Source organism: Heloderma suspectum, chromosome 2 (genome assembly GCF_057233095.1).
Source record: "Heloderma suspectum isolate Gila_16-S chromosome 2, 16-S_ref, whole genome shotgun sequence".
NCBI lineage: Eukaryota > Metazoa > Chordata > Lepidosauria > Squamata > Helodermatidae > Heloderma > Heloderma suspectum.
Window position 1 is genome coordinate 10,913,307 of NC_139459.1, and position 25,633 is coordinate 10,938,939.

A 25,633-nucleotide genomic window follows, 5' to 3' on the forward strand; every position below is an offset into this window, starting at 1 on the left:
ATACTTTGGAAGACAGAAACAAAATTCAAAGTGATCTGGATAGACTGGAGTGCTGGGCAGAAAACAACAGAATGGCATTTAATAGGGACAAATGCCAAGTTCTGCACCTAGGAAAAAGAAACCAAATGCACAGTTACAAGATGGGGGATACGTGGCTCAACCACACTACGAGCGAGAAGGATCTTGGAATTGTCGTCGATCACAAGCTGAATATGAGCCAACAATGTGATGTGGCTGCAAAAAAGGCAAATGCTATTTTGGGCTGCATTCATAGAAGCATCGCTTCCAAATCCCGGGAAGTACTAGTTCCCCTCTACTCAGCACTGGTTAGGCCTCATCTGGAGTACTGTGTCCAGTTCTGGGCACCACACTTTAAGAAGGATGCAGACAAGCTGGAGAGGGTTCAAAGGAGGGCAACAAAGATGATCAGGGGACTGGAAACAAAGCCCTATGAAGAGAGACTGAAAGAACTGGGCATGTTTAGCCTTGAGAAGAGAAGACTGAGGGGAGATATGATAGCGCTCTTCAAGTACTTGAAAGGTTGTCACAGAGAAGAAGGCCAGGATCTCTTCTTGATTATCCCAGAGTGCAAGACACGGAATAATGGGCTCAAGTTACAGGAAGCCAGATTCCGACTGAACATCAGGAAAAACTTCCTGAGTGTCAGAGCAATACGGCAATGGAACCAATTACCTGGGGAGGTGGTGGGCTCTCCCACACTGGAGGCCTTCAAGACGAGGCTGGACAGCCATTTGTCAGGGATGCTCTGACTTGGATTCCTGCATTGAGCAGGGGGTTGGACTCGATGGCCTTGTAGGCCCCTTCCAACCCTACTATTCTATGATTCTATGATTCTATGATCTAGTCCAGCATTCTGTTCACACAGTGGCCAACCAGCTGCCCACAGGAAAGCCACAAGCAAGACATGGGTGCAACAGCACTCTCCCACCCATGTTCCCCCGTACCTGGTGTGCATAGGCATACTGCCTCAGATACTAGGGGTGGCCAAGGAGTGTGAGTGTCCTATCTGTCATTGTACAATCATTTCTCCAGCAGCCTCCCTAGTGCACTTTAGTTAAAACCTAGGGAAAGATATCATGAGATAACTCCTCCCATGGGGATTTTTCAGATCAGGAAGTATGGGCAGCCTGGGAGGCTGCAGCATGACGGAGAGATATGTAACAGAAAGGGAAAGAAACAACAACACACAGCAACTTGAGCAGTGGCAGCACAAAAAACAAAACCCCTTAGGGAAAAAAGAGAGAAGCTGTGTTACAACTAGGGATGTATGGATTGTGTAAAATCCATTCTGCCTGTGTTTCACAGATTGTCCGGTGCCTTTCGTTCCGTTGTCTGCCCATCAACAGAATCAAGCTTGTTTTTTTTAAGAATGTGGGCAAGTTTGCATTTATGCAAATGCACATTTGCGCAAATGCGAAAATGCACGAATTCCCCCCAAATGCATATTTTCATGATCTAGCCTATGGGGGAAATGCAAATGTGTGGCCGTTTTTGTTTTTTTTAAAAATGCATGTTTTTCTATGATGAAATTTATGCAATGTTCGGGAAAGTTAGAAAAACAGTCCACAAGTCCACGGAATCTTCCCGATAAGGGAAAAGCTGGTCAGCTGAAGAATCTGCAGGGTGGGTTCATGAAATTCTGAACTCATTTGGTTCCATTGCAGATTTCTCCGACACACCTAGCTACAGTGACTCCTAATGGTGAGCTTTCAAGAAACTGTGGGGAAACTCCCCGCACCATTTCTCTGCCCACAAATAGGGTAGAGAATTTTGAGAGGCTGTTTGTGCATAGCTGTAATAATATTATTTTAAACATAATTAATGGTTTGCGGTGGTTGTCCACAGAGCTATATCCCTGCCTGCAACTTACTGTTGCCCAGCAGAGCCCCACAAAGCCCTGACCCTATGAGAAACTTGGTTTTTGTTGATAGGGAAGGGGGGCATAAGATGTTCCAGTTCCCATTCTTGTTGCTGGGGTCATGTAAGTTTGGAAATGTTATAGCAAGGTGCACGAACATGGGATGGGGTGGGTGGGTGGCGGTACTATAAATATTAACTTTTCAAGTTCCTCAAACAAATGGTGTATTAAAAATAGAGACTCCTCCTTAGTTTTTCCACTGCTGCGCCAATCTTTTCTGTTGATCTGACGGCTTTTGAAATGCGTTAGAGAGAGAGGGTAGGGGGGAGATGTACCATACTAGCTACATATGCAAATTAGGCTAAGATTAATTAACACCTCTTATTCCCTATGTACAGAGCTGGATGAGAAATGTAATTACAGCCACAAGACTTATTCTGTTGTCTTTTTTTTATAATACATGCATCTTCAAATGCATCATTATGACAGACTTGAAATAAATGAGCAGAGAGAAGAATCCCTCTAAATGTTCTTAATTAAATAACTAGTGTAAGTTTGGAACGTAGATCAAAGCCTGCTGGTTTGAAATGTTTTCCACATGTGTCTGTTTTATGCGGGCAATATGCTTTACAGTTCTTGGGTATGGGGTAACCCAGGGCAATTTGGAATCGGTGTGACTTAAATGTATTTATCTCAGATCAACCATCTGAAGGACATCGTGGTGATTTGCCCCACCCGTCTGCACCAATGAGCACCATGTATAACATAGTTTTCATTTTATTTATTACATTTATTACATTTCTCTACTGGCCAATAGCTGAAGCTGTCTGATTCACAACAGTTAAAACCATAAAATAGAACATAAAATACAATATAAACGTTTAAAACTAGTATAAAATAAAAATAACAACCAAAATAAAACATAGCAGTAATGCAAAGATTTAAAATACATCAACAGATTTAAAACAACAGAAACTAAAAGGCTAAAATGCTTAGGAAAATAAGGTCTTCATCTAGTTACAATGCAAATATGCAGCACCTATAGAACAGTGCCTGTGACATCACCAATGATGCACAACATGCATTGCATCCCTCCTTCCTGAGGTTTCTCCCATGCTGCTGGTATTTCTGCCTGAGAGAGACCTTACTCTTGCAACACCCACGTTCAGTGGGCTCAAGGTTATATCTGGCCACTTCTGATCAGGCCATTCAGATAAGAGGCCGGATAGCCCTCTGGCTGGGATGCTCTGTCCTTGGGTTTCCTGCACCAAGCAGGAGGTTGGACTATTTTTATTTATTTACTTATTTATTTATTACATTTCTGTACCACCCTGTAGCCGAAGCTCTCTGGGTGGTTCACAAAAATTAAAACCACAAGTATAGCATTTATATATATATGTATGTATGTATGTATGAATGTATATATGCTTAAAAGTACAGTATACAATACAGCCAGAATAAAACCTAGCAGTAGTGCGGAGATTTAAGATACAGTAACAAATTTAAAACAGAAGAGCTAAAAAAAACCTAGAATGCTAAAATGCTAACATTTCTGGGAAAAGAAATAAAGGTCTTCATCTTGCGCCATTACAATGTAGGCACCAGGTGAATGCCAGAGTAGATGGCATTCCGCCAGTTCTATGTTTCTGTGATTCCCAGAACAATGGGCAGGCGTGCTCCTTGCAGCATTTTATTTATTTATTTATTTATTTATTTATTTTTATTTATTTCATTTCTATACCGCCCAATAGCCGAAGCTCTCTGGGCGGTTCACAAAACCATTTTTTGTGAAATGATTAATGAATGAAAAATTCATTAGGGCGTTGAGGGGCCCTAATGAATATTGTCCAGGTGTTAAAAACTCTGGGCATGGCCTGTGTTTGTTTTTTGTTAGAGTCTCCATGCCTAAACTGTACTGCACTTTGGGTTGCAGTTCATGTTACTCTCTCTTTGGGGATGATGTCACGATTCACATGTCAGCAGCAAAAACAGAGAATTCATGTGCCACGATGTTTCCTTGCTATGAGGTGCATGGAGTGGAAAGTGGTGGATAGTGTAGTGACTCTAGGGGTTATAAATCTAACACGCGGTGCTCTCTGACACCCTTCCCTCTGCCCAATGCAGGCAAACTTTTCCACATTGATTTCGGCTACATTCTGGGTCGTGATCCGAAGCCTCTTCCTCCACCAATGAAGCTGAATAAAGAGATGGTGGAAGGCATGGGAGGGACGCAGAGCGAACAGTACCAGGAGTTCCGCAAGCAGTGCTATACGGCTTTCCTCCATCTCCGCAGGTAGGAACGATGCACCTTTTTAACTGAATTGCTGGATTGTCCAGCTAATTGCTTACTTTGAACTGGGAGATAGAGCCCCCTCTTCTTGAGGCATTCATATGCACCATGTCTTCGCTCTCACCATCGTATCCTTTTGCTTTCTTGGGAGTCGTTGTTTAGAAAACAAAGTGAATGCTGCAATCCATGCCTGCTTCTCTCCCCTGCCTTTCCCCACCTTTACTCTTTGTACTAATTCTCCTGCCTCTCTTCGCTTAGCCTCATTCCATGAGGGGTTGGAGAGCAGTGCAGTATAAATCCTTCTTCAGAGATCATCATAAGCTTACTAACAGTTTGCCGAGGACTCAAGTGGCCGTTAATAAGCTTATGATGATCTCTGAGTGTCACGATTCCCTTGGCCCCCTCTTTCCTCAAGCACTCACAAACACACAAAAGGAGACACTTCAGTCTCACGCCTTCAGTTCATTATTTACAGGTTCATTACAGATGCAAATCCTCCAAGACTCTCTGGCCGCAAAGGAATGCCTCCAGGGGATTCAAATGGGATCACCGAAAGTTGCCCGCAGTTTGAAAGGGCGGCTGTCTGGCTAGGCTGACTTAGGGAGGGAGGTCCCGCCCCTCGCGTGCTGCTTCCCTGCGTAGCCTCTCACGCAGCGCTAACCGGTTCGACCGTCTGAGCTCCGCCCCTGACGCTTCCCTCTTAGCTCTGCGCCACTGCCTCACGTCTCTTAGGTCACAGTCCTCAAGCCCCTCCTCCTCCTGCTCGCTGCTTCTCAGAGGGGGGTGAGGGGGAAGCTTCGTGCCCAGCCATCTGGGAGTTGGTAACCTGAGAAGCACGCCTGCCCGTATCTGAACTGGCCTGTGAAAAAGCCTCCCCCAGTTCTGGCGGCTCCTCTTCTGAATCTGAGCTGCTAACTATCTCCCTGCTCTCAGAATCAATCCTGACACTGAGGGAGGATTTATACCACACTCTTCTCCTATCCCACAGTGACCTAACTTATGAGAAAATCTATGTGGCAGTCCATCTTGTGAATGAATCTGACACAAGTTTTACATTTTGATATCCACAATTATTTTTATCAATCAGTGGTCTGTCTGTGGGCTTCAAAGGGCGACAGTGAGGACATCTGTGGTTTTCAGTGAAGATGTGGTGGCCCATGGAGCAAGAATTCAGTTCATATCATTAATTTCCCATAAGGCAAACTGGTGAGACTAAAAGAAAAGGGACTTGCCCAAAGAACCTAAGTACAAGGAAGGGATGGGGTTTGAGCTTCAGAACACAAAACCACTCCAAAACCAAACCAAACAGACACACAGCCCCCTCCCCCGAATAAAAATCATGCTGGAGGGCAGCCCTTTGCTTTGCAGCATGCCAGCCTCCCAATAATAATAATAATAATTTTTAAAATCTTAAGAAATTAAAAATAAAAATCAAGAGAGGCTGGGAGCCTATTGGGCACCAAGAAAGGTGTCCATGGACACACTGGGCACCATGTTGGAGATCCCAGCTGGAGACCAGGGTGTATGAGCCATCCCAGGGTGTGTTGATGAGGGGAGGGGAGATGATTGTTGAACAGCATAGGCCTGAATGTTCTGCGTGCATGCATTTCTGTGGTGAGCACAGAAACAAAGGGCAAAATGGCACCCATGCTTAGGTCCTGCAACTCTGCTGTTGATGCACCCTGGGTTTCTCCTTATTAAGATCAGAGTCTAGAGCTCATAAAGGGAAATCTGTTGAGCAGGTGGTGATCTCTGAGAGAAGGCAGTGAGGGGATAATGTGAAGCAATATCTGAGAAACTAGACACAGCGCTCCGTCTTATTGAAAGCAGAGATGGGGAGAAAGAAAGAACTGTCTTTTATAAACTGTCATTGATAATGCATTAGCTGCAATTCAGCAGAAGGAGTAAACAAAGTTGAGTTATTAAGTAGAGATTGCAGTAACTCCCATCCCTCCAGAGAATTATCACAAAGGGATTAACTTGTGCAGGTGACATCCAGAGGATCAATTACACATGTTTCTTAGTGTGAAACTTAAGACAAAATTATTGTGTGTATGTGTGTGTGTGTGTGAGAGAGAGAGGGAGGGGGAGGGGGAGGGAAGGAGAGACTGTACATATCTCACACGGCACCAGAATATTCTTTTATCTTTATCCTTGCAGTTGACTACTTTAAATTGAATATTTGACAGATTTCAATTCTTACATTTTTAAACCTACAGTCCCATCCCAAGCAACAGTATTCCAAATCAGGAATCTCTTGTCAAAAATATTTACTCAAATAACTGGAGCTAAACTAACCCAATTCTAGGTAAGTCTCAACCACTTGAATCTCGCCCAGGAAAAGGAGGCCTTAGCAGCAATCCTAAAAGTTGGTTGGGATTTGCTTGGAAGGAAGAAGGTTCTGGAAAGCCACCTGCTCAGGATGTCTTCCTGCATCCTCAAACGTGCGTGCGCATATACACAAATGCCTTTTCTGGAGACCACAGTATATGTGTCTAGGTTCTTGGGAAAGTTACTTCCCTTTTAGTCTCACCAGTTTGCTTTCTGGGAAATGAATGTTTTGTGACCAGCCAGGCCCACCATGGCAGCCATTTTATGAATGGGCAAGCCCTGCTGCTGGCAGCCATTTTGTGAGAGCACTCATGACACTCTCTCAAAATTCCAAATGTGCTCACTAACACAGAAAGGTGTGCCTACACAAATGGAAAAACATCCCAAGCACTGGAAGAGTCCTAGCCAAAGGTGCACACACAGGTGTAGAGAAGAATTGAGATGGAGTGAATGGTACATTAGCACACCGAGAACAGGGGTGTGGGGAGAACCAAGAGATAACAGGTGTGGAAAGCTTTCAAGGTGAAGACTGTGAATTAGAAATTCTGTGAACAGAGAGACACTGTGCTGTCTTAAGGAGAGGGGTGATATGGCGATAGTGTCAGGGGAGAAAGATGAGTTTAGCAAAAGCATTTTGAATTGACTAAAGAGGAGTGATGTGGGAGGAGGTTAGGCCAGCAAGGAGGACATTATAGCTATGAGAAGATCGGAGCAAGATTAAAGTGACATTTCTTATTATTTGGCCTTGGGTGTTGAAGAATTGCTTTCTCTCACTTTATTGATATGTGAATCTTCAAAGTTTTGCGAAGAAGGGCTACTACTGGATAATAAGATTAAAAGGTGGAGAGCATTTAGGATCTAACGTTTACAACATGATTGCCTTTGAAATACCCCTGATAATGTGTGATAAAATGTTACCAAGGTAGCATTTGTCTCCTGGCAGACTGAACTGGAAGGAATGTAGATGGCTAGACATCTTGATTGGATCTTTCTGATGTATGCGGAATAAAATGCCTGAGATACTAGTTGGATGCCCACAGAATTCATTTAAGTGTGTGTGTGTGTGTGTGTGTGTGTTCATGGGTGTGTGTGGAGGGGGGCAGGGAAGCAGATGGAAGAAGCTCACTTAAGAGGGCACAGGAGGGAAGGGAATAACCCCCCCAAAAAAATCATTTTGTGTTTTAAATTTATAAAGCATCTAACAAGATGCAGGAAGGGAAAAACAAATGTCTAATTTGAAATCCAAGCATTGTGGGGATGTTTTAACTTAAGACCTTGAAATAGAAGATGGGAAGAATTTGTTAAGGAATTATTCTTCTGCCTTTTTTTTATTTCTGTCTGTGTGTGTGTGTGTGTGTGTGTGTGTGTGTCTCCCTCCTGTCACAGGAAACTGTCAGTGTTTAATGGTGATTCTCTCTGTTCTTCAGTAGCTAATTAATTGCATTTTGGTTCGGTGTTGAGAATGCTTACCAAGGCTGGTGCAAGTCTCAGTTGTTAAGGCTTTGTGTCATGTGAAGTAGCCTTGCAAAAAAAGAGAACGATAAATGCTTCTTAACATGTACAACTTAACTGCAGTTGTATTAAGGTCCATTACAAAAATCTTTTAAATGGCCATTGTGTGAGAGGACACTTGAAAAACTTAAGGATATAAGAGCAAGCCTGGTGATTGAGACTGAATGTTCTAGTTTCTTTCATTTCATTTCATTTCATTTCTTTATCACCCAATAACCAAAGCTCTCTGGGCAATTCATAATTTTTTTTTAAAAAAAAAGCTTAGTAAAAACATAATTTAAAATCTGTAATGTACAAAAATTTAAAATAGTTTTTTTTTTTTTAAAGTAACTGTAAAATGCCAAGACCTGGTAAAACCACTAAGAGAGCAATCCTGTGGTCCCTGGAAGAGCATCCCAGGGACCATAGAATTGCTCAGAAAAATCCTTCTGAGGTCAGAGACAGCGCTTTGACCTTGGAAGGGGGAAGCAGAGACCTGACCCCCCCCCCCGACCCCAGCCCTTCTCAGCTGGCACGGAAAGCACCAGCTGCCCTCCGAGGTCAGGAAAGTAACCTCAGGAGGAAAGGGGGTGTTCCTTTAAACAGGGAGGAGAAACCGGAGAGACCATGAAGCAAAATACCCGTAGCCTTCTCCAGCCCCCTTCTCTCCCACTCCAAAGCATCCTCTCTAGATGGGCTCAAATGCCCGTCTAGCAAAAATCGTCAAAGACAGAGGACAGGGAGGCGAAGATTGCCTCCACCATTCGACTTCAACTTGGCAGGGCAGAGGAATCTCGGAAGCCTCCAAGTTTGAAGTCTTCCAAGCAGCAAGGCCACAATCAATAGGATTGTGCCTTAAGTTAAGAAGCTCCATTGTATGCTGCCAAATGCCTGGGAGTAGAGGAAGGTCTTAGCCCGGCACTGAAACGATGACAGTGTTTGCTCCGGTTGGGTTGTAGTGGAGAACGAGGGCCTCAGTTGTTGATTGTAGTATGCAGATTATGTGCAACACCCGTACCCATGTGTTTTTCCTTATAGCCAGATGAGCATTACACTTAAAATCATCAGCTTGCGTCTCTCTAATTGAGGGTTCTTTTCTGCACATGCCAAGATAATTTTGCAGTAGCCATGACTTAAAAAAGAACCTTCCATATTGAGAGGGGTTCATTCGATGCTTGCTTGCTTTCTTCTGTCCTTACTGTTTCACTCTCATCTTTTATATTTGCACTCCCCCCTCTAGTTGATTAGACTAGAGCATGTTTATGTGTAACATTAGATCCCATGGGCTATTTGTCATCCTCCAGATGTTGCTGGACTGCAACTCCCATCAGCCCTAGCTAGCTTAGCCAGCGGTGAGGGATGATGGGAGCTGTAGGCCAAAAAAAACCAAAAACTGGAAAGCCACAAGTTTCCCAGTAGGAGAAACAAAAAACTGGTTTTTGGTCGTTGTTTTTAAAGGACAAAAATAAGATAATAAACACAATCCTTGAAAGACTGACAACTGTTTCTAACACATCAAGTGAAATTTGAAAGCTCAAGACAGCTGTCAAGCCTCTCCTCTTTTAACGATTATAAATGGTTTTTGGATTTGTAAAGTTACATTTTCCGGAAGAATTTTAGTTCATGCATGGTACTATTGAACTGCTTCATTCTTAGACCTCTGGTCAGCAGTCAGTTTTGAATGGCAGCCACATTCTGAAATGAGTCAGAGCCGACATGCTGGAAACATCCACTGTCTCTCTCTCATGCAAATGATCACACACGTGCAAGGATCTTTTAAGCCTCTCCCCACCCATTTGAATAGCCAGAGTTCTGGGTTCAGAGTTCTCTCCTTAAACAAGGCTGGGTGTACTTAACCACTGCCAAAAACAGTTGTGTAAAGCTAGGGATGCTGGAGAAATTCGAGTCGGACTACAATGAGCTTGGATTTCTAAAAATCCAGCCCGCAGAATCCACTGTGGACTGACCTCCTCAGGCCGCATGGAGTGAGTGCGTGGACCTCCAGATCTTTTTTTATTATTTTTCTGAAGTTTACACATATTTATTCATAGGAAAATACAGAAGTTTCTGTTGAGGCTGGTAAACATACGTGGGAAAAAGTTGAATGAATGGGGGACAGTATGCTAAATGTTACGTACTGAGGTAAATTATGTAAATTGTTGCGAAGCCTCTTACAGAATGATTTGTGTATTTTTCTGCACAACAACAAAAAAATCCATCTGTGAGCGGACGATAGAACAAAAGGCGCCTGACAATTCACAAAACACATAGCGGATTTTGCACAATCCATACATCCCTATGTAAAGCTAACACTCTCACTCTCACATAGGAGATCTTTTCTGTAGGTCCAATGCTTCAGCTGTTGTCGGCAATGTTAGGGCTGCTTGTTTTTCTCTATGAAAATGAGGTTCTTGCTGTAGGTTCGTTTTGGGAGTGATGAATTTGATCTTCAGAACTGTCTTGTATTTCCCATGTACTCTATCCATCAGTTCCTAAAATTTTAAATTTACCTGTGTTCTTCCTCTCCATAGGTATTCCAACTTGATTTTGAACTTGTTCTCCCTCATGGTTGATGCCAACATTCCAGACATTGCTCTTGAACCAGATAAGACTGTAAAAAAGGTAAGAATAAAGTTTTGTCCACTGCAAAATAAATATTATTTATTTATTTATTTATTTATTTACTGCATTTATACCCCACCTTTTTTCCTCTTGCAAGGAACCCAAGGAGGCTTACATTATCCTCCTCCTTTCCATTTTATCCTCACAGCAACAACCCTGCGAGGTGGGTTGGGCTGAGAGTCTGTGGCTGGCCCAAAGTCACCCAGTGAGCTTCCATGGCCGAGTGGGGACTAGAACCTGGATCTCCCAGCTCCTAGTCCAACACTCTTGCCACTACACCACACCGGCTCTCAGAAATACAAATATTTCTGTTACAGGATGCACAGACACTAGCCTACATGGAGCAGGCTCCTAAAACAACTCTACCTGGTCTTCTCCACATTGCGAATGTGTGGCAAAACCTGGTTCAATTTCACTGGTTAGGACAATAAGTAACATGTTAACAATTGTTCCTATCTCAAGGACAACCTGGGAAGGCAAACGAGTGGTGCTGATCTACTTTCCCTAACTTGGTGGCTTCCAGATGTGATGAACTACAGTGTCCATCATCCCCAGCTTGGAGGGCCAATAGATCTTTCAGATAGCTCTTTCAGGAAGCACATTAATTCCTCAACCCCTGTCCACCTAGCCAATGCTGTCATACTGTCTAAACACACTTACTCCGTTCTTATGAAATGGTTAGAGCTAAATGATGCCAACTTTATTATAGATCCTGCCATCCGTAATGGGAACGACAAATTTTGGGCCTGAACTATTGCCTGGTGAATACAGTGGCTCTTAGAAATGCAGAAGTTTGCCAGTCCGGGGGCCATTTCTGTCCCCTAGATCCCCCCCATACTCCCTTTCCCCCACAAGTGTTGAAAAGAGAAAAAAAGGAAAATGGCGTCTGTAGCTACAAACAAGTTAGATTTGACCCTTTTGGCACCCCATAGCAACTTCAGACACCATTTTGTTTACACACATGCACACACCTGAAATGTTATCTGAAAGACTGTATCCTCCCTTATGAACCTGCCCGTGTCCTGAGATCCTCTAGGGAGGCCCTTCTCTCAGTCCCACCACTGTCACAGGCACGTTGGTTGGGAACCTGGGAGAGGGCCTTCTCAGTGGCTGCCCCATGGCTGTGGAACGCCCTTCCCAGGGAGGCTAGGATGGCTCCCTCCTTGATGTGTTTCAGAAAGCAGGCTAAAACATTCTTATTCCAGCAGGCCATAGTTGGAACCTGGGGGTAAGCTGCTAAAATGCTGTTTTAAAATGCTGTTTTAATGTTTTTAATATAATTTTAATTCTATTGCTGATTAATTATATTTTAACTTTTGTATATTTTCATATGTTCTAATTGTATATATTGTAATGTTTGTAAGCCGCCTTGTGTCCTAGTACTGGGAAAAAGGCGGGGTATAAATATATATATATGGGGGGAGGGAGAATAGCAGAAACCACACTGGGGGGCTGCTGAGGTACATGCAGCCTGCAGGCCACATATTGCCCATCCCGCTCCATGACTACAACCCCACTTATTCGAGAAGCAGTGATCAAGGAAATGGCTACCGGCACACTACACATACAGTTTGGTGTGTAACCCCCATGCCAACATTTAAGCAAACACATGACAGCAAGACTGAGGGTGGGGATTGCTCTGGTTCATTCTGTTCCTATGCCCATTGAGTTATGCTGTTCATGGAGTTATGATGCCCATTGGGATTCCAGTCCCTTCTCTCCATGCATTTGATAAAAAAATATCAGCATGCAGTCTACACGAACCATTCCTTGCACAGCTATGTGCACGTACCTAGTCACATGGAAAGAATTAGCAGTATGAATTGTCCAAGAGACCATTGCAAAGAAAGAAATGTAACATTGGAAGCGACCCCAGTCGAGACCCTAGACTATAAAACAAGAAGGGGTGACCCTGCCAAACACGAGCAATCCTGTCACTGTCTTCTGATAATTCAGCAGCTCATCATATTCAGTCAAGTCTGTTTTAATTGCGCAAACGAGGGGGAAAACGGCCACTTTGGAGTACGTTCTGATTTCTCTTGCGAGGGTTCATGTTGCATGCAGTCGTCAAGGATATCTAATTGGTAGAAACTTGGCCATCAAAGAACAGAATTGGCAATCGCTCTGGACTTCAGGAGCCTCTCCGCTTTTTGTTTTCTCTCTCTTCTCATCTGCTGCCTTCACGTTCTGACTTAACACTTAGTTTAATCCCATTCATCTCTGTCAGAAGTTCACTGTTGCTTGACGTAATGGTATTTGTGTTCGTCTTGGACGCTGTCTTGCGAGTAATCTGACATTCTTCCTTTAGCAGAAGAAGTCTCCTTGTTGCTGTTTTTGTGCCAATTAAGGCACAGCTTAACGGGCTCATCATTAATATGTGGGCAACAGCATACATGTTTTCTGTGGGTTGAATTCCATGTCTGTCCATCCAGTAGTTCAAAGTGAGCAATATGTCCCAATTTCTCTTTCTCGCATTCATACTACACTGAAATATGCCAACTGCCAAGAAGTATTTCTCAAGGTCTTTTGAATGGAGCAGTGCTTTGTGTTTTGCCTTTTATTCTTCTTTATTTTTGTAAAGACTTACACTTTAATGGAATAGCCTAAAAGAATAAAATCCAAAGCTTTGGATAAAGAAAACCATCAGTCTGTGATACATCATCATGCTTGTGTGAATTTAGTAATCAATATCTCTGTGGAACTCCTGATCTTGTGTGACAATATGTTGTCTTAATATCATAAGCCTGAATGACTGGAAAGAATACTAACTTTATGTTGTTGCTGGTAAAGAGCCCACCAAAAATTCTGCAGAATAGAAGCACAACCTGAGAACCCCATTTTATGCTCACGAAGGACTTTACTATTGCAGGCGTGGGCAACTTGTAGCCCTCCAGATGTTCTGGCTTACAACATCTGGAGAACCACAAGTTGCCCAACGTGATCTAATGTTACACACAAGCGTACTCTTGTCTAATCAACTCCCTTTAATATAATATACACTAATATACAAACGCTACCTTGTTCTATTGCTAGTTTACCTTGGATGTCAGTAATGAGAGTTGTTGTCTTCTTCTCTCCTTCATCTTTGTCTGTCTGTCTCAGTGCTCCTGAGAGCTCTGTGGCTGATCCCTTGGCTGGTGGCTGGCTGGCTTATGAGCAGCTGACTGCAGGTTTGACAGGAAGACTCCCCCCCCACCCCCACCCCCCAGGAAGTAGAATCATAGAATAGTAGGGTTGGAAGGGGCCTACAAGGCCATCGAGTCCAATCCCCTGCTCAATACAGGAGTCCAAGTCAGAGCATCCCTGACAGGTGGCTGTCCAGCCTCGTCTTGAACGCCTCCAGTGTGGGAGAGCCCACCACCTCCCTAGGTCATTGGTTCCACTGTCGTATGGCTCTAACAGTCAGGAAGTTTTTCCTGATGTTCAGCTGGAATCTGGCTTGCTGTCACTTGAGCCCATTATTCCGTGTCCTGCACTCTGAGATGATTGAGAAGAGATCCTGGCCCTCTTATCTGTGACAACCTTTCAAGTACTTGAGGAGTGCTATCCTATCTCCCCTCAGTCTTCTCTTCTCAAGGCTAAACATGCCCAGTTTTTTCAGTCTCTCCTCATAGGGCTTTGTTTCCAGACCCCTGATCATCTTTGTTGCTCTCCTCTGAACCCTCTCCAGCTTGTCTGCATCCTTCTTAAAGTGTGGTGCCCAGAACTGGACACAGTACTCCAGATGAGACCTAACCAGTGCTGAGCAAAGAGGAACTAGTACTTCCCGGGATTTGGAAGCTATGCTTCTGTTAATGCAGCCCAAAAGAGCATTTGCCTTTTTTTTGCAGCCACATCACATTGTTGGCTCATATTCAGCTTGTGATCGATAACAATGCCAAGATCCTTCTCGCTTGTAGTGTTGTTGAGCCACGTATCCCCCACCTTGTAACTGTGCATTTGGTTTCTTTTTCCTAGGTGCAGAAGTTGGCATTTATCCCTATTAAATGTCATTCTGTTGTTTTCTGCCCAGCGCTCCAGTCTATCCAGATCACTTTGAATTTTGTGTCTGTCTTCCAAAGGATTAGCTATCCCGCCCAATTTGGTGTCATCTGCAAATTTGATCAGCATTCCCTGCACCTTCTCCTCCAAGTCATTCATAAAAATGTTGAAGAGCACTGGGCCCAGGACTGAGCCCTGCAGTCGTTACCTCTCCCCAGTTTGAGAAGGTCCCATTGATAAGCACTCTTTGAGTCCGATTCTGTAGCCAACTGTGGATCCACCGGATCGTTGTTTCATCTAGCCCACTTTGAGCTAGTTTGCTCATCAGGAGATCATGGGGCACTTTGTCGAAAGCTTTGCTGAAGTCGAGGTATATGATGTCTACAGCATTCCCACAGTCCACAAGGGAGGTTACTTGATCAAAAAATGAGATCAGATTTGTCTGGCAGGACTTGTTCTTGACAAATCCATGTTGGCTTTGAGTAATCACTGCATTGTTGTCAAGGTGCTTCCAGATGGATTGCTTTATCATCTGCTCCAGAATTTTCCCAGGGATTGATGTCAGACTGACTGGCCTCTAGTTGCCGGGTTCCTCCTTTTTACCCTTCTTCAAGATAGGGACAACATTAGCCCTCCTCCAATCACCTGGCACTTCACCCGTCCTCCATGATTTCTCAAAGAGAATAGATAGCAGTTCTGAGAGTTCTTCTGCCAGTTCCTTTATTACTCTAGGATGCAGTTCATTTGGCCCTGGAGATTTGAACTCATTCAAAGTAATTAGGTGTTCCTTGACCATATGCCTATCTATCTCAAGCTGCAATCCTGTCCCTTCAGCCTGTACTTTGCCTTTGCCAGAGGCGTCATAGACCCTCTTTTGGGAGAAGACTGAGCCAAAGTAGGAATTGAGCACCTCTGCCTTTTTTTTGTCATCTGTTATCGTTTTGCCATCCTTATTTAATAGCTGAACCACCATTTCTTTCCTCTGTCTTTTACTATGCATGTATCTGAAGAAAGCCTTTTTGTTGCTTTTAGCATCCCTTGCTCACCGCAGCTTGTTCTCAGCTTTAGCCTTCCTGACGCCATCCCTGCAATCTGTGCTACCTGCCTGTACTCTTCCTTTGTTGCTTGTCCTTCCTTCCACCTCCTACATGTGTGCTTTTTTTGTTTGTTTTCAGGTCATCTCTAAGCTTTTTGTGAAGCCACATTGGCTTCTTCTGTTGTCTTCCACCTTTTCTTCTTGTTGGAATGGTTTGTAATTGTGCCTTGAGAATTTCCTTTTTTAAAAGCTCCCACCCATCTTGGACTCCTTTTCTCGTTAGCGTCACTTGCCATGGGACCTTACTGATAATTGTTCTGAGTTTATTAAAATCAGCTTTCCTAAAATCCAGGGTACGCATTTGTCTACACTCGGCTTTTGCTTCCCTCAAGTACAACATGGTTGCTTTCCCCCAGAGTTCCTGTAACTGCTACTTTATCCACTAAGTCATCTCTGTTGGTTAGGATCAAGTCAAGGATATCCGATCCTCTAGTTCCTTCCTCTACTTTCTGTAGGAGGAAGTTATCCGCCACACAAGTCAGGAATTTCCTGGAGGGGCCATGTTTTGCAGAATTTGTCTCCCAACAAATATCGGGGAAATTGAAGTCCCCCATTACTACTACATCATGCTTCCTTAAAACATTGGCTATTTGCTTTTCAAAAGTTTCATCCTCGTCTTCTCCTTGATTGGGTGGCTGGTAGTAGACTCCGACCACCAGGTCCCTTTTATTCTTTGCTCCATTTATTTTGACCCAGATGCTCTCAATGGGGCTACCAAGCTCATCCTCCTGTATTTCTGTGCAGGGATATGTATTTTTCACATACAGTGCAACCCCACCTCCCTTTCTGTTCCTCCTGTTCTTTTTGAACAAGTTATATCCTTCAATTGCTGTATTCCAGTCATGAGAGTCATCCCACCAAGTCTCAGTTATACCTGTCAAGTCATAATTTCCCTCTTGTATTAAGAGTTCAAGTTCGTTCTGTTTGTTTCCCATACTCTGGGCATTAGTATATAGACATCGAAGACCATGTGCTTCATAGTCTGGCTTTCTTCCTACATGTGTCTGAAGACTATTATTGGGCACTATTAGAGCTGTTCTCTCTGTTGCAGTGCATGAGCCTTCATCCATTGTTACCCCCAACTTTACATCTCCCTTCCCCATAGGATTCAGTTTAAAGCCCTCCTGATGAAGTTCTTCATGCTGTGGCCAAACACATTCTTCCCATCCTTTGTGAGGTGCAACCCGTCCCTTGCCAACAGCCCATCTTCCAGGAAGTATAGCCCGTGGTCCCAGAATCCAAATCTCTCTCGTCGGCACCACCTTCGTAGCCAGTCATTCACCTGGAGTATTTTTCGTTCCCTTTCTATCCCTCTTCTAACTACTGCAAGGATGGATGAGAAAACTATCTGGGCCCCAAAGTTCTTGAGTTTCCTTCCCAGAGCTTCTGTGTGTTCTTTCCACCTCTTCTTAATCTCATCTGCTTCTGTTAGGTCCCTGCCTTCTTTGTCCTTTATCATGCCCGTCTTTGCACAAAAGGTTCCCTTGATATCTCTGATTGACTTGAAGAGATCTCTAGTCTTTCCCATTCTGTTGTTTTCCTCAATTTCTTTGCATTGTTCATTTAAGAAGGCCTTCTTGTCTCTCCTTGCTATTCTCTGGAACTCTGCATTCAGTTGGCTATATCTTCCTCTTTCTCCCTTGCTTTTCGCTTCCCTTCTTTCCTCAGCTACTTGTAAAGCCTTATCAGACAGCCACTTTGCTTTCTTGCATTTCTTTTTCTTTGGGATGGATTTAGTTGCGGCCTCCTGAACAGTGTTACAGACCTCCATCCATAGTTCCTCAGGTACCCTGTCTATCAGGTCTAATCCCTTAAATTTATTCCTCACCTCCACTGTATATTCATAAGGGATATGGTTTAGGTCATACCTGAATGGTTTAGTGGTTTTCCCTATGTTCTTCAATTTAAGCCGAAATTTTGCAATAAGAAGCTCATGATCTGAGCCACAGTCAGCTCCAGGTCTTGTTTTTACTGACTGTATAGAGCTTCCCCATCTTTGGCTGCAAAGGACATAATCAATCTGGTTTTGATATTGACCATCTGGTAATGTCCATGTGTAGAGTCGTCTCTTGTGCTATTGGAAAAGCGTGTTTGCTATGATCAGCATGTTCTCTTGGCAAAACTCTATTAGCCTTTGTCCTGCTTCCTTTTGTACACCAAGGCCATGCCTGCCTGTTATCCCGGTGATTTCTTGACTTCCTACTTTAGCATTCCAATCCCCTATGATGAAGAGGACATCTTTTTTTGGTGTTAGTTCTAGAAGGTGTTGTAGGTTTTCACAGAACTGATCAACCTCAGCTTCTTCAGCCTCAGTGGTTGGGGCATAGACTTGAATTACTGTGATGTTGAATGGTTCGACTTGGATTCGTACTGAGATCATTCTGTCATTTTTGAGATTGTACCCCAGTACTGCTTTTCCCACCCTTTTGTTGACTATGAGTGCTACTCCATTTCTTCTAAGGGATTCTTGCCCACAGTAGTAGATATAATGGTCACCTGAATTAAATTCGCCCATGCTTGTCCATTTGAGTTCGCTGATTCCCAAGATGTCGATGTTCAATCTTGCCATCTCATGTTTGACCACCTCCAGCTTACCTTGATTCACTGATCTTACACCTCACATTCCAGGTTCCGTGTAATATGAATAGGAATTAAAGTGATTTAGAAATGGCTCGATGGGGGGAATCAATTCTGGGTGACACCAGCAGGGAAAGGTTGCTAAGGAAAGGTTGCTAAGGGGTATCTATCTACTTTCGGTTATGTATATAGTTTGCTCACTGCTAAGTAAAGTTTGTTCCTTGTAATTCAGTCTCTGTGGTTCACTTTATAAGCTTGAAAGCAGTACAACACGTGGCCTGCAGGCTATGCACACCCCTGCTTTAGATAAACTAAAGGGCAATCAGAGTCAGGATTAGGGCTTTAAAAGCCTTAACCTGCATGCTGAATTGGGGTCAGAAACAATGTGGGAGCCAAGGAAGTTGGTACAATATCCCTAGTCAAAACTCCAGCAGCCTGCACCAGCTTCGGTTTCTGAACCCTCTTCAAAACATTTAAAATCCTTCAGAATCACAAGATAGTTTTAAAAGAACAAAGGAATTTGAGTGATTATGTACTTTCCTCCCCAGTAAGGCTTTAAGGGGGACTTTGCATGAGAAAATTGACTTAGAACTGCCATCTGCATAAAGCAAAGAATCGTGTTTGCCTTGTTGCCAGGCAAACATAACATAACATACTTTACAAGCCTTTACCCTCAAGCCTTCCTTCCATGAAAGTGATATTATGGCTGAAAATGGGCTATTGACTTCATTCAGGCACTGACAGGTAATTTAATTTTACAGGTCAAGGCAAAATGGATCCTTATCTTGTTTGAGTTTCTCGAAATATATATGGATTTCTTGTTTAAACCCTTGAGGTGGGGGGGAGGGGGAGAATGGAGAAAAAAAATCAATCAAGACACCGAAAACATCTCTTTAAATACTTCTCAACACAATGTACAGTATTATCTTGTTTAAATGAGTTTGAGCCACTTGAACCAAGAGAAGTTTAAGATAACTCTCCCCCTATTTAGAAGCACTACAAACATTTGTGTTGTCTTGCTCACAACCCATGAGCACATTCCCCATTCATTTCAGTAGCAGTGTATGCATGCACATAAACATAGCTTGAATGATCACACCCCAAACAGGGTGCCCAGCAGCCAGGACATAAATCAGTGGTTAAACAATTAGGGTGGGTTCATACATGAGCATTTGCCAGCATTACAAAACATGGCCGTTCCTCTCCACACTGTCGGCAAGAATTCCGGTTTAAGCCCTGGTCATCTCTCACTTTTACTGCAACCCCCTCCTTATTCTTCCTTGTTCACTCTATCTCTGTCCAGCACACTGCTACTGAAGTCGTTCACCTCTCTTGCTTCTCTCGCCAAGTAATGTCCACCCTTAATCTCAATGGTGGCTTCCTGTCTGACCTTCCAAGACCCCCATGGCCACCTCACCGCCACCTTTATCTCTCTGCTGTCCTATCTGGATACATCTCTGCCTGCAACCTTTGCGCCTCCATTTTCACATCCAAAGTTCTCTTGCTCAGCTGAACAAATCGTCACTTCCTCCCATAAGACCTCTGTGGTACCATCTCTCTTCCACATTCATCTTCAAAAACCATCCCCACCTTAAAGTTTTTGACTTAAGCCCTTAGTCCACCCCCCCAAAAGCAACAGTGCCTGTAAACTGCAATGCTTTGCATGAGCTGGACATCCGAAACAGCCATCACTGAGCAAGTGTCCCAGTTAGGACCTTGCTTCTCTTCAAAACAGAATGCTTTTTCAATGGAGACAACTCTGAGATTCAGGCGCAAATCAGTGAGTGTTAACATTATACAACATATGTGAAATCATCACTTGGCAGCCTGATTCTCAGAATTAGCTGGTGCTGGCTGAGCTTCTACCAACAAGGGATGGTCTTGTTCACTATCAGGCTTTATATACGGTGTCATTGCTGAGGCCATCAGAGGGAGAGGAAGCAGCAGTCAGGTAGCCTCCATCATACCTGGATTCTCTCCTGCGTCCTGCTACCAACTGCCATTACTGAGAGCTTCAGAGGAAGGAAGGAGCAGCCCTTCCACTGTGCTAAGATCCAACTCAATGAATTGCTGAACTCTGCAACTAAGAATCTAGCGCCCGCATTTGCTTTTTTCCTCCTCCCTTCCTTTTTGTGTCGTGTCTTTTAAATTGTAAGCCTGCAGGTAGGGACTGTCTTATTTCTTATCTTCATAAGTAATTTGAGAAGCCTTCTGGGCCAAAGGGCAGGATTTATTTATTCATTTCATTTCATTTCTATACCACCCAATAGCTGAAGCTCTCTGGGCGGTTCACAAAAATTAAAACCAAACAGCACACAATAAAACAATTTAAAATATATAGAACATTAAAACCACAATATAACAATACAACCACAATAAAACCTAGCAGCAGTGCAGAAATTTAAATACAGATTTAAAACAGCAAAGCTAAAAGTTTAGAAAGCTAAAATGCTAAACTGCCTGGGAAAATAAAAAGGTCTTCACCTGGTGCCGAAAGGAATACAGTGTAGGTGCCAGGCAAACCTCACTAGGGAGCTCATTCCAGAGCCGGGGTGCCACAACAGAAAAAGCCCTCCTCCTAGTAGCCACCTGCCTCACTTCCTTTGGCAGGGGCTCACGGAGAAGGGCCGCTGATGATGATTCTAAGGTCCGGGCAGGCACATATGGGAGGAGGCGATCCTTCAGGTAACCTGGCCCCAAGCCGTTAAGGGCTTTGAATGTTAACACCAGCACTTTGAATCACAAAGGATAAAAATGCTATGAATCAAAGAAAGAAATAATACAGGTTATATATACAACATACACGAGGTTTTATATAAGATGGACATATGAGGCTGCCCACACTGGGTCAGAGTCTTGATCCATCTAGTTTAGGATTGTTGTACTCTGATTGGTAGCTGCTGTCGGAGGCCCAAGACGGAAGTCTTTGTTCTGCAAGACTCTTCGAACTGAGAGCTGAACACAGGACCTTATGCATACAAATCACATGCGCTACACTTGAGCTAGGCCCACTCTACTTTACAGGGAATGAAAAACAAATGCTAACAAATGGCCTTGTAGAGACAACTTAACAATAAGCATAGCTTTTTGTTGATTCAGTTGCAAGCTACCTCACTGCTTTTTCAATATCTCAAAGAGGCATGCGTATAGAGCTTCTGGTACTATGCACATTTATTTAATTGCAATCGATTTAATTAAAATTGGTTGAAAGGGAGATAGTTAATCAAATAAGCCATTCCTAAATCGGTGGGTCCCCTTCATGGATCACTGCCTTGTTGTGGCGAAGGGGCTTGCGTAACTCAGTGAAGCCATAAGCTATGCTGTGCAGGGCCACCCAAGACGGACAGGTCATGGTGGAGAGTTCTGACAAAATGTGGCCCACTGGAGAAGGAAATGGCAACCCACTCCAGTATTCTTGCCAAGAAAACCCCATGGAACGTATCACAAGGCGAAAAGAGATGACGCCGGAAGATGAGCCCCTCAGGTCGGAACGTGTCCAATATACTACTGGGGAAGAGCAGAGGGAATTTCCAAGTAGTGCCAGAAAGAGTGAAGCGGCTGGGCCAAAGCCGAAAGGACACTCAACTGTGGATGTGTCTGGTGGTGAAAAGAAAGTCCGATGCTGTAAAGAACAATATTGTTTAGGAACCTGGAATGTCAGATCAATGAATCAAGGTAAGCTGGAGGTGGTCAAACATGAGATGGCAAGACTGAACATCGACATCTTGGGAATCAGCGAACTAAAATGGACAAGCATGGGCGAATTTAATTCAGGTGACCACCATATCTACTACTGTAGGCAAGATTCCCTTAGAAGAAATGGAGTAGCACTCATAGTCAACAAAAGGGTGGGAAAAGCAGTACTGGGGTACAATCTCAAAAACAACAGAATGACCTCAGTACGAATCCAAGGCAAACCATTCAACATCACAGTAATTCAAGTCTATGCCCCAACCACTGAGGCCGAAGAAGCTGAGGTTGATCAGTTCTATGAAGACCTACAACACCTTCTAGAACTAACACAAAAAAAGATGTCCTCTTCATCATAGGGGATTGGAATGCTAAAGTAGGAACTATGGACGGAGGTCTGTAACATTGTTCAGGAGGCAGCAACTCAATCCATCCCAAAGAAAAAGAAATGCAAGAAAGCAAAGTGGCTGTCTGATGAGGCTTTACAATTAGCTGAGGAAAGGAGGGAAGCGAAAAGCAAGGGAAAAAGGGAAGATATATCCATCTGAATGCAGATTTCCAGAGAATAGCAAGGAGAGACAAGAAGGCCTTATTAAATGAACAATGCAAAGAAATCGAAGAAAACAATAGCATGGGAAAGACTACAGATCTCTTCAAGAAAATCGGAGATCTCAAGGGAATGTTTTGTACCAGACCACCTTACCTGTCTCCTGAGAAACCTGTACGAGGGTCAAGAAGCAACAGTAAGAACCGGACATGGAACAACCGATGGGTTCAAAATTGGGAAAGGAGTACGACAAGGCTGTATATTGTCACCCTGCTTATTTAATTTATATGCAGAGTACATCATGAGAAACGCCCGGTTGGATGAATCACATGTCGGAATTAAGATTGCCGGGAGAATTATTAACAACCTCACATATGCAAACGATACCACCCTAATGGCAGAAAGCGAAGAGGATCTCAAGAGCCTCTTGTTGAGGGTGAAAGAGGAGAGTGCAAAAGCTGGTTTGAAACTCAACATTAAAAACTGAAGATCATGGCATGTGGCCCCATCACTTCCTGGCATATAGAAGGGGAAGAAATGGAAGCCGTGACAGATTTTATTTTCTTGGGCTCCAAGATCACCGCAGACGGTAACTGTAGCCATGAAATTAAAAGACACTTGCTCCTTGGGAGGAAAGCTATGGCAAACCTAGACAGCATAGTAAGAAGCAGAGACATCACCTTGCCGACAAAGGTTTGTATAATCAAAGCTATGGTTTTCCCAGTAGCAACATATGGCTGCGAGAGCTGGACTATAAGGAAGGCCGAGCACCGAAGAATCGATTCTTTCGAACTGTGGTGCTGGAGAAGACTCTTACGAGTCCCCTGGACTGCAAGTAAGTCAAATCAGTCCATCCTAAAGGAAATCAACCCTGAGTGCTCATTGGAAGGACAGATACTGAAGCTGAAGCTCCAATATTTTGGCCACCTAATGCGAAGAGAAAACTCCCTGGAAAAGACCCTGATGCTGGGAAAGATTGAAGGCAAAAGGAGAAGGGGCGGCAGAGGATGAGATGGCTAGATAGCATCACCGATGCAATGAATATGGACTTGAGCACGCTCTGGAAGAGAGCAGAGGACAGGAAGGCCTGGCGTGCTATGGTCCATGGGGTCACGAAGAGTCGGACACGACTGAACGACTCAACAACAACAACATATTACACTCATGGCACCCAAAGCCCTGTTGTGCCCCCCCCCTCGACTCCGAGCCACCACTGTGAAAAGTTCCTTTCACTTGCAGAGTGTTTCCCCACTTCCAGGAGGATGCTCTAGGAGCCAGAGACAGAAAGCAGGAACTATAGAGCCCTCTATGAGTGGCTCCTGGATCATCTCTACAAGACGATCCAACATCTGCAGTGAGAGGGCTCCATGACTCTTCCTTTGCTCTCTTGAGTGCTGCTCTGGCTGTTACTGCTGCCAGGAGGCAAGAGAGCAGCATACTTAATGTTAAGAATTAAGAAGAGAATTCACTGTGGGGTGGATGCTGTTGATGTTCTGAGGGAAAGGGAAACATTAATGAACTTTCAAAATTAATTGAAATTGCCTAATTGGAGAAAATGGTGGAAGTGGAGGGATACCAATCCAAAAATACGTATCTAAAAGGAATTAAAACAAGAAATGAAAGTGTGTCTGTGTAAACATCTGGAGTACTGTGTCCAGTTCTGGGCATCACACTTTAAGAAGGATGCAGACAAGCTGGAGAGGGTTCAGAGGAGGGCAACAAAGATGAACAGGGGACTGGAATCAAAGCCCTATGAAGAGAGGCTGAAAGAACTGGGCATGCTTAGTCTTGAGAAGAGAAGACTGAGGGGAGATAGGATAGCACTCTTCAAGTACTTGAAAGGTTGTCACAGAGAGGAAGGCCAGCATCTCTTCTCAATCATCCCACAATGCAGGACACGGAATAATGGACTGCAGTGACAGGGAGCCAGATTCTGGCTGAACATCAGGAAAAACTTCCTGACTGTTAGAACAATACGACAATGGAACCAATTCCCTAGGGAGGTGGTGGGCTCTCCCACACTGGAGCCATTCAAGCTGAAGCTGGACAGCCACCTGTCGGGGATGCCTTGACTTGGATTCCTGCATTGAGCAGGGGGTTGGACTCGATTGTCTTATAGGCCCTTTCCAACCCTACTATTCTATGAATTGTTACTGGCAGTGTGTGTGTATGTGTGTTCATGCATTTTGCGTTGGCCCCCTGCCAATGCTGAATGCGGTCCTTGGAGCTGAAAAGGTTGTGCACCCCTGATCTAAAAGATATATTCCTGTCTCCTCACTGAGCGTGGCTCTCATTCTTCTTAGTGGCCCCTGCTAAGGTATGAAGTCTGCCACATTTCAGACCAATAGATAACAGTTTTTGTGCTTAGGCACCTATTGTAAGGTTGATTTGGAGGGTGGGAAGAGAACTGATCTTGGCATTGTTGTTTCTACTGTTCTCAGAAATTGATTTTTTTTTTTAAGGAGGCGGCATTAATTTTCTCGTACTCCTGCTTTGTCCTTGATGGAGTGGATGGATGACATTTTACTGAAAATATAAGAAAGTGTACACTAATTTAGTGCTTGCTTGGTGCACACTATGACACTCACTGTGTGTGAGAGAGAAGGCAATGGTCACACAATACCCATAACAAAGGACACAGAGGCAGATGTGGAGTCGGACGGATACTATCCTAATACTTTATATTCACTCTCACACACCTACAAATAACACTGAAACTCAATCAAATGCTAGAAGGGGTGGGATGAAGGGAAGTGACTTTCCTCATAGCCAACACTCAAGACCAACACAAACAATGGCAAGCATAAATTAAAACCATTAGAATGCAAGGGATTGGAATGAATTTTAGGAAAGCATTGGTCTGGGCTGGAGTAACGGAAGATCAAGGTCCGGGTCACGTAAGCAGAACACACAGCCAACGACTCCACCAAGTCTTTAAGTGTTCCTAGTCTTAACTACCTGCTTCAGGGATTTGGGATCGTGGGGATTGGCATGCGAGTTCGCTCTCAAGCTTCAGCTCTGTCAGGCTGCTAGACCTGGGGAGTAGCAACCACGAATGCTTCTCCAGACTTTGTGCGTTCGTTATATTTAGCAAGCACCATCAGGGGCTGTACAATCGTAATGGGGCAT

The 25,633-nt window shown here is 43.9% G+C and overlaps 1 protein-coding gene across 6 annotated transcripts in view; it reads left to right on the plus strand.

The window, feature by feature from the left end:
- The window catches only part of PIK3C3 (phosphatidylinositol 3-kinase catalytic subunit type 3), a 161,214-nt gene that overhangs the window by 97,809 nt on the left and 37,772 nt on the right, over positions 1-25,633 (plus strand). For 4 of the 6 annotated variants that reach the window (XR_014787487.1, XR_014787488.1, XM_084832842.1 and 1 more), the window contains exons 22-23: positions 4,004-4,172; positions 10,523-10,613. Coding sequence is in view for 4 of the 6 variants with exons in the window: in XM_084832842.1 (XP_084688968.1) it covers positions 4,004-4,172; positions 10,523-10,613 (260 nt within the window). In the remaining 2 variants the exon portion in view is untranslated. Of the gene's footprint in view, positions 1-4,003; positions 4,173-10,522; positions 10,891-22,797; positions 22,833-25,633 lie in introns of those variants that run through there. The other 2 variants (XM_084832844.1, XM_084832841.1) reach the window with 2 other exon arrangements.